Source organism: Porites lutea, chromosome 8, assembly GCF_958299795.1.
Source record: "Porites lutea chromosome 8, jaPorLute2.1, whole genome shotgun sequence".
In the NCBI taxonomy this organism is placed as follows: domain Eukaryota; kingdom Metazoa; phylum Cnidaria; class Anthozoa; order Scleractinia; family Poritidae; genus Porites; species Porites lutea.
The window spans coordinates 26,759,151-26,768,546 of NC_133208.1; the positions used below are offsets into that span (position 1 = coordinate 26,759,151).

Sequence of the window (9,396 nt, forward strand, 5' to 3'; positions counted from 1 at the left end):
CCGATAACGACAGACTTTGTTTAGTTTCTTTACTCAACGCTAAGGGTAGGGTATCCTAATTTTGGAGGATAAAAGCAGCTAAGAGTTGATGTTAAATAATACAGTTAACATTATATTATATTTATATTCTAGTACGACGAAATTGTCATAAAGAAGAAGACTAGCATTGAATAAAAAAACATTATTGTCCAGTCTCTGTCCATTATCCCCCAAAAAGCTTCACATATTATATTCTCCATTTATTGTAGATTTTACTCGAACATTGAACTAGTGAAAGCTGTGTTTTGAAAACAACCGACTATTAGAATTTTGGCTCATTGCAGAAAAATAGTGACCAGTGAAGGTACCCGCTGGGCCCTCAAACTAGGGGCTGTCCATCTTATATTCCATCCAAATGCCGTGTCTGAGCCTACGTCAATAGTGGTCTACCGATGGAAATCCAGTGTCTGCTCACCCCCACTACAGGAACACGAGGCCGTTGTCAGCAATGTTATTGAACTATCTTCCCGCGATGGCCAACGCGTGCAATTCAATACCATGGTGACTTTGTCGCTTTCTCACAGTGCACCGGACCTACGGGGCTACGAAGTGGTGATAAAACGGCAAATCAACAAGGAGACCAATGAATGGGAAGACGTGAGTGGAACCAAGGACTTACGCTGTCGCCAAGGTATAGAAATGTTCTCTATGTAGTAGACTTGTTTCTGTAAGCAGGATGCGGTGTACTTCTTCTGTATTGCTGGAAGGTTTCTTTTCTTTTTTTAAGATAGTGTTGGTAAGTGTTGCAGTTGCGCTTGCGCTCTCGATCTGAAGCTTAATTCCAGTCTTGATTTCTATGACGTCAGTCTTTTTGTCTTTTTTAGTTGGCAAAGGAAGTTAAAGAAAGTGCATGTGATAGCCACATTTTACTTGTATCTTTTATCGGTAACAGATATCGAAGATGAGCACCCGTCTCACAAGGAAATACGAGACATTTTCTTTCCCGTTGCTCAAGCTGATATACCTGAGTGCTCAACATATGCAGTGGTTTGCCGTCTCAAATCTTCTCCGACTTTCACCATCACATCTACTGGCGGTTTATTCAGTCATCCTGATTATCCAGGAGTGACGGTTACAATCCCTGAGAATGCTGTTGCACCTGAGTCACCGTTTACCCTGGAGTTAAAGGTTGGTGTGACTAAAAAGGTCCATTTTTTATTATATAAAGATATAAAGTGTTGATATTCAGGCAAATAAAATCAGCCCCAAGGCTTTTTAGAGTGCAACGGTTTCATAAACATGATGATCTAATATTGACCAGTTTAGTGGGCCTTGACTGAAAAATCGTCTACTGAATATTGGAGAGATCTTTTTGTTACTTGAATTATGTTGTTTATTAACGTGTAGGGAACCCATGTCAATTTTAAAGCCTAACAGAATACATGAAATTAACTGCTTACTCTTTTAAATGGTACAGGTACAAGAAGTTCTAAATGAAGAATGTGAAAAGGAAGGTGTATTTCTTGGACCTATTCTGCGAATTAAATGCTTTGGGGCTGCCCAGTTCTTTAGGCCTGTAACAATTCAACTACCAGTTTCTCTTCGACACCGGCTGGACTTTAAACCAGATCCCACTACATGCAGTGTTAGAGTCTTGTTCCTGAATTGCGAAGAGAAAAAAAAGGAATGGGTTGAACTCACTGATCTGGTGAAACCTGCACAGTTTGACGGGAGTTTTGTTAGGATCCAGGTCCAGCGATTTTCTGGGTAAAGAGCTTAAAAAATCATTTAGTTATTTAGAATAGATGGACAGTTGAGCCACGCTTTAACGGATCCAACAATGGTAAGTGTTGGTCCAACTTCATCCAAAAATGCAACATTATTGGACACGGCATGTAAGATCTGTTTTATGGTGTTGGATGCTGTTGGATCAGGTTTACGTTCGCCTTTCCCCATGCGTTTTCTCTTTTTTTCGAGAATTTGACAGCCCGCGCCTATTTTCTCCAAGTCTTCTCACTCTAGTTGTGGAAAAAAGGTTGATGCCTCATGAACGAAGTGCTAACTGGCTTTTTTAACACGCTGAGATAAGCTCTTTCTAGTTTCAAGCTTCAAAGCAACTCCCTTCAACGTGGTTCTCACTTTTTAATTTTTGGTTCTTCCAGATATACCTATCTTCTTGACTGGCGTCAAGAAAACTCCAGTGTTGAAAGACTTGGAATTATTAGTTACATGACCCGATTCTTAAGGAAGCGGCGCAGACCAGCAAGTTTCTTCGCTTACTTTCGTCCGGATATTCCAAACATTTTGCGCCTCATATGTTGTCATACACACCTTACACATGCGGTGATACAGGATCTTGAAAATAGAGACGTGATATATGCTGATGGCAGTTCGAAGCAAGATATGATACCAGGAGAGGACAAGGCATTTGTTTTTGTATCGGGAGGAATATGTCCATTCGATGATGAAGACGTGGATGTTTACCTCAGGTAAGCATTTTGTATAAATACATCAGATACCAATCGAAGAACGTGGAGCGCCCACACAAATTCCGCCCCTCACCCCATCCCTAAGTAGAACCGCTTTGCAGTAGGCCACTTCCGAGTTCCAAAAACTCTCACTTTCAAAATGAGGCTAGGTGCACAACCTTTCTTGTGAAAATGAGTTTTATTTGCATGAGAAAGAAAAATGATTTCCATATCCAAGGCTGAGCACCTACCCTCGTTTTGAAACAGAGGCCCGGGGGAACTCGGAAATGGCCTATTGAATCATAATGCGAATCGGTGGTTTTAAAATGCTTAAAAGCATCCTTTTGACTTTGGCAGCACTTCTTTGAAGATTTTCTTTTTTAATACCACGTGTAACGTATGGGTGATACACGCGCTGGTGCAATATTACACATAAAGACGATGTTTCTCAGTTTTTAACGACGTAACTGTAGGACGCCAGTAGGGAGTAAAAATGTTTGCGGCCTGTTTTTTACCTATCTAGTTGATTCCGAATTCATCCCAGCATGGAAAGAAAAAAAAATGCAAATTGAATCAGTAAGGCCTTTGACATTTTTTTTAAGCTTACAGTAAAAGAACCGTTATTACAGCCTGGATATTTTTGTTTTACATTTGAACAGGTTATTAGAAGACAATCTTGAGTTCAAGACTGAATTGCGAGTTCGTGTCGTTAAAGACGAAGACCTAGCAGAAGTAGAGTTCCATAACACCTTGACACCTACAGGAAGAACAAGTCTATTGTGTAAAATTCACTTGCCCATCCAGAACATTCCACGTGCGGTTAGTATTACTACTATCGGCTAAAGGCCTATTTCCACGGAGGTAGGGGACCCCAAGTAGGTGAGGTAACCCGCCTGTCCATATAATCTCAGATTTAATCTGATCACGTGTACATGGAAGGTAGGGTGACCCACCACATGTTACCTCACCTATCTGGGGTCCCCACCTCCATGTAAACAGGCCCTGAAACATTTTATAGACATTAGCCTTCTGTAGAGTGGCGATGGCGATGACGATGACGATAGTGATGATGATGATGATTTATTGCAGTATATCCAGACGAGGCAGCTCTACATCTGCCATAATAACTAGAAAACTATTTATTTTCCGTTTACTCTTCATTGCTTCTACACAAAAATAAGTAGTTTTATGCCAGTTTCATTCATAAAAATCGTTCTGGAATGTTTTTTTATCTGCTTATTTTCTATTCTAAGAAATTCTCAACTTGAATCCAACGTTTGCCGTTTGCAGTAAACGTGAATCTTAATCTCTCTTTTGTCACGGTTTATCCGTTTTTCTTACTTGTAAAGAGCTCCTGCTAAACTTTTTCCTTTTTTGGAAATTTTCCCTGATATCATTTCCAGGTTCTCTCTTCGTCCAAAAAATGCCTAAAAGTCTCGAAGAATTACGAATTGGGGCAAAGGAATCCGAGTGCCCTCATAATTGAGCAAAGACGAGGAAGAGCGTTTCGTTTTTAAATCTCAACGCACCAGAATATGCCATATTCGAGATCAAGAAAACTTGTTTTGTCAGTCTTATGAGTCAGTGAGTTATTGTACTTGTAATTTGTTTACCCACGGAGCACTTAGGTGCGTTCCTGATCGAATTGGAATTTGGAAGTGTTTTTAAGGAGCGAGGAAAACCAGAGTACCCTCTCGAAGCAAGGGAGAGAACTGACCAACAACAAATTCAACCTGGTTATGGAGAGAACCAACATTGAACTGATTATGAGTTAGGGTTGGGGTTTGAGTTTGGGTTAGGGTGAGGGTTAGAGGTTAAGGTCAAGGTGTGTGTTTACGTTAGGGTTAGGGTGAGGTGACTCATATACGCTCAATTCTCGCCATATTCAGGTACGTTAAACGTGTTTAGTTAACGCGTATAGCGTATGTCGTAGCATTAGTGGCTTGGCCTCCTAGATACTCGTAGCCTGCGAGTGCGAGCAAGCACTCCTATTTGGGTGAGCGAGCGGCGAAGTTCGCGTCTCCTCTCGCGTGCCTCTCGCGCATCTTCTTTTCACGATATCCCCCAAATGGAGAGCTTGTTCGCAGGCTAAGATACTCGTGATAATGGGATCTTTTGACCCTGATTGGTAATCAAAGTGCATGTACGCTAAAATTTTTTACCTTTCATGCCTTTTCAGGCACCTCACGGTTTGATGGAGCATGCGCAAGAACCTGGTAAGTTTTTATTGTTTATTTCCGCCTATTTCATTAAATTTCATTTCGAGAAGGCATTGTCCATCCTCAATAATCAGTGTTTATAAGGTTGGCGTGCCTTAGCTTCAAAAACCTCTGTCGTAGGTCTATTTGGTTTTCTTATTATTTTAAAGAAAATCGAAGTTAAAAACAGAGCCGTGCTTTATGGATTTAAAGATGCTCATTTAACAATAATTTCTTTTCTGTTTTCTTTATGACTTATTAATGTGTTTTGAAAGTTTTGAAAGTTTTTACAACAGCTTATCTCCCTACCTCCTCTAGCATTGACCACTGTAACAAGTAGTAGCGAAGTGCAAACGCGATGAAATTGCACTGATACTCGCCATAACGACGAAGAAGTTAATAAGGATAACAGACGATCATTTTTATTTTATCTTGTCAATGGGGTCTCATTCTGATCCGACTTTATTTCAGTGACACGGTAAAAAACATAAACACGGTTCGCACAAGTTTCAAGTTTTTTCCTAAACGAAGGATCGTGTATAACCGATGAATACTAAATGTCAAAATTAGTGTTGTGTCTGTTAGTATTTTTCTGCAACCATGTCGAAAGTTCTGAGCTCGGTGCGTAGCGTACTGAAGCCGCTAAACTGACAACATTTAAGTCGGAACTTTGTTGAATTAAGTTATATTAGGCTGTATCAGGGCGGATCCAGGATTTTTTTTAGGAGGGGGTGCACTCGTCTCTTGCTCTGCTTCAACACCAATAAACCACATAGTTTTTTTTTTTTTTCGCAGAATACCAGTTGTATTAGAAAACCGCAGGTCATCTCAGGGGGAGGGGGGTGCGCACCCCCTGCACCCTCCCCCTAGATCCGCCCCTGTGTATAGAATACTATCAAACTGCCCCAAGGCAAGAACCAGTATGCATAACGTCAAATATTTTAGATTGCAGTGTTCAAAAGCTCGCTTCCATTCTGTGTGACTCCGGCATTATCAAAAGGAAGTTGTAAGCTTTAATACATGCACGGGATATCTCAAATATTTTAGATTACGTTTACTCGTTTGCCACGAGACTTAACAATGACTTAAGAAGGTCTTGAGAAGCTTCTCAGTCAATTTTTGTACCTAAAGGTGGTCAGTGAAGTCTTAGGCCCAGGCCAGTCAAACGTTGAACTTTTCATGAGACGAACCAAATCCCAATTTGGGTCGACCGAAATTAAGTTAAGATCGTCTGTTGGGTCAGACGTCGAACTTAGGACGCGTCGAACCAATCAACTGACTCAGATCAGTAATAAATCTCCTCTCGAATGGGGCTAAATATGCATTATCATACAAATTTTTAATTCATTAGCTTAGTTCGTCGCATGTGAAGATCGACGTTTGTCCTGGAGACGATCTTTAGAAGTTCCTTTATTGGTCTGAAGCAGACGGATAGAACGTGTTGGACGATCCAAACTCATTCAGACGAACTTAATTGAGGCAGACGTCAAACTTTTCATGAACTTAACTCACTAAGTTTGGTTCATCTCATGAAAATTTCACCAACCGTGAAAGAGGCTTGAAATGCACGAATCCTAACAGCCACAGCGCTACAAAAAAAAAAAAAAACACGCATGCACAGTTTCTGTGCACAGCCAATCACTACCATGTACTGTCTGATAAAGAGCAAATGTAGAACGTCAAATAGCAGTAGGTTTGATAAGCAAAACAACAATGACTTTTGTTGAACTGCGGGGTGAAGAAATAACTGACGTTCCGAGAAGATCATCACAATTGAATACGCAGCTTAAATACTTGCGAAAAGAAAGCCTAGAAAAAAAAAAAACAGGCTTGCCGGGATTCAAACCCTGGCCCTGCCTTTCCCCCTCCCGGTTCAGCTTTCGCGCGGCTGAATCTCTTACTTTTCGAACCACACGAGAAAAAAAAATACCGCTAGCTACGCAGGCTAACGAACCTCTTCTTTTATAAATTTGTACCCCCCTTCGTTTAGCCATTCATTAAATTTGTTCTGGATGTCTCATTCACGTGCATAATTTATTCCGTCGGTCTGAAGATGGAGCATCCATCACTTGGTATCTTCATCGATTATTTTCAGTCCTCTCTTACACGAATTTTAAAAAGAGGTTTTTCCTTTCACAGAAATCAAAGATGGCGTTCCAACACCCGATGAACTGGAAGGTCTGTCACGAAAAATCGGTGACAAGTGGAAAAACCTTGGTCGTAAGCTACAGTTCGATGAAGCACAGATAACAGAACATGACCAGAACAATAATAATCTTTCTGAAAAAGCATACAAATTGCTGATTGCTTGGAAAGGAAGGGACGCCTCAGCTGCAACTTACCGTGTTTTGCACAAATCACTGTCTGACGTAGAACGTAGAGATTTAGCACAAGAGTTTTGTTGTCAGTGAAAAAGGTATTTTACCATTTTCTTTGCATTATAGAACTACTGCAGCCGGATATTGAAAAGTTAAAAGAGACTTGTTGAAAGGTTGCAATGGTTCATGCTCTTGGATGCCTTAACCTGGAATTGCATCGAGTTGAACGTTTCATCCACTCTCATTTCGTGCAATGTGGTCTTTTACTAAATCTAATTATCGTCAGCGAAGACCAAAAAAAACTAGCCTGATCGTAATTAATTTTAGATGAATAACTTTCTTTTTCATAGGTACTGCTCGTACATGCTCACTAGAAGCCATACGGTCTTAAATTGTGATAAGAATGATAGGAAACAAGTTTTAGCCAATAAGATAGCTTTTTCATGTAAAAGAAAAATCATCCAATCCAATTAGAGGTTAATTGGATGGGTTTGATCCGTGTCAGAAATTTCACTCGGTCACAAAACTTGCTTGTTGGTTTTCTGATATGACTGAACCAACTTACGTTCAAGTCGTGAATATGTAAATTGTGCGCGCGCACTTTTCTTACGGTATTTTTGATGTCTAATATCTCTACTACATCAACTAGCAAATTTTACTGCCTTTTCCAAAGTTTGGAGGGGAGAAAGAGAGGGTCATAAGGTACTTTTTCTCATTTTCTTTTAAAGGGAAAAAATCCTTCAGCGAGGAGCGAGCGACAAAGCCCGCTAATCTGAGTCTCAGGCTGGGGAGAGGGGGGAGAGAAGGAAGAACAACTGCGTGACTTGAAATGATGTTGATTGGATAATATTGAATCAAGCTGTGCAAAGGTGGAAGAGTCTAATGCCTTTTCGTTAAGCCTTTCTTTCCCTTACTCGCTTCCCTCTTTGGCTCTCTTCTGCTTGGCTGCAAAGCCGTCATAATCTGGGTAGGGTGACTCGGGAAGAAAAATGGAAGAGACTGCAGTGGTTTCTCTGACTTGGCTTTTCATTTTGTTAAACCATACTGATATGTGCCATTAGTTGTACAATCAAACTTACACACTCTTGTTGTACTGTGGCTTTCTGTTACAGGGGAGTTTCGTACTATTTTCCGACTTCGGTAGAAGGAACTGGAAAAAAACTGAACAGACCAGCAAAACTGAGCACTAAATGAATTTGAATCATCTTTGTAAAGAGAATTCGTGGTTTCTGACGATGGAGGATCAAAAAACTGTGTTTATTCCGCTTTCAAAATATGTGACCTCATCAAAGCGACTAACCCACGAGGAAGAGGAAGGCAGCGTCATAAAATATTTTTGAGACAACGACTTCGCTGGTCAGTGAAATATGTTGGTGATTATTTGCCTTGATCTCAGTTCTTGACACTAGTTATTCAAGGCTTTTAAACCTTGATCGTGAAAGAATTATTTTCACCCCATAACTTGTTTTTTCAATGTTTTCATTGGTGACGCCGTCGTTATTGCGTAAACTGATCTCTTGTGTTTCCTGGGGCGGAATCAGAGATAGAACTCCGCTTTAATAAGATCCAATATTAAAGGACGCGGAAAATGTCGCAAGTGAAACTGTTCTGTTGGCCGCTGACGACATAGAGTTTGCAATATTAGGGAGCATAACCAAACACAACAGGAACGGCAACGAGAACGGCAAAAAAACAATAGTTTAGCTTTAGATTAGCAAAGCAACAACTTTGCACGTTTTTGTACATTTCTTTGCCGTTGTTGCACGACTACAACGTGAAACCGTCTGGTTTCACGTTTTATGGAGGACGTGAACACAAGACAACAATTTTCTTTTTCTTTTTCTGATCTTAGATACAGTCCTTTAAAATTAACTCCTGAAAAATTGCCCAACATTTGACAAATTGAATGGAATGAGATAAGATTAATAAAGTTTGAAAAAGCACGAGTTCACTTTTTAACTGACGTTTTCGCTGCCGTTGCCGTTTCTTAAGCTAACAGATTTTTGGCGATAAACAGTTTCATTGTTAGGTCATGTGACCTTAATGTAAGCAGTGACAGCAAGTGGATAGCCTGTTCCAGGTGAGTGGTTAGCCTGTTTCAGGTGTTCAGATAGTGGAGTGCTGCGTGAAGTGAGAGAGCGGAAAAAAATAAGGAGAGGGAGAGAGGATTGAACCCCCTACCCCGCCCCCTCGCTGTTTTTCCTTGTCACATCTCTCTGTGCTGTCCTTACAATCTGAACGCCTGGAACAGGCGAGTGGTTTGTAGGAAAAAAATTTAGCTAGATTATAAAAGTGTGTTTAAATTAATGCTGGTATAAGTACCACCTTAGATTTGCGCCTCATGAGAGAGAAAAAGAATTAAATAAGAACGGTTACTTGTTTAGTAACATAGTTATTCCTTGTGTTTCAGTCTGATGGGGCAGAGCTCTTCCA

The 9,396-nt window shown here is 40.4% G+C and overlaps 1 protein-coding gene across 1 annotated transcript; it reads left to right on the forward strand.

The window, feature by feature from the left end:
- Window positions 1-260: 260 nt before the first annotated feature.
- LOC140945445 (uncharacterized) lies at window positions 261-3,290 on the forward strand. Its single transcript, XM_073394470.1, has 5 exons — window positions 261-670; window positions 932-1,167; window positions 1,457-1,746; window positions 2,142-2,468; window positions 3,107-3,290. Exons 1-5 carry the CDS (start codon window positions 538-540, stop codon window positions 3,288-3,290), a joined length of 1,170 nt encoding a protein of 389 aa, XP_073250571.1. The 5' UTR covers window positions 261-537.
- The last annotated feature ends 6,106 nt before the right edge of the window (window positions 3,291-9,396 follow it).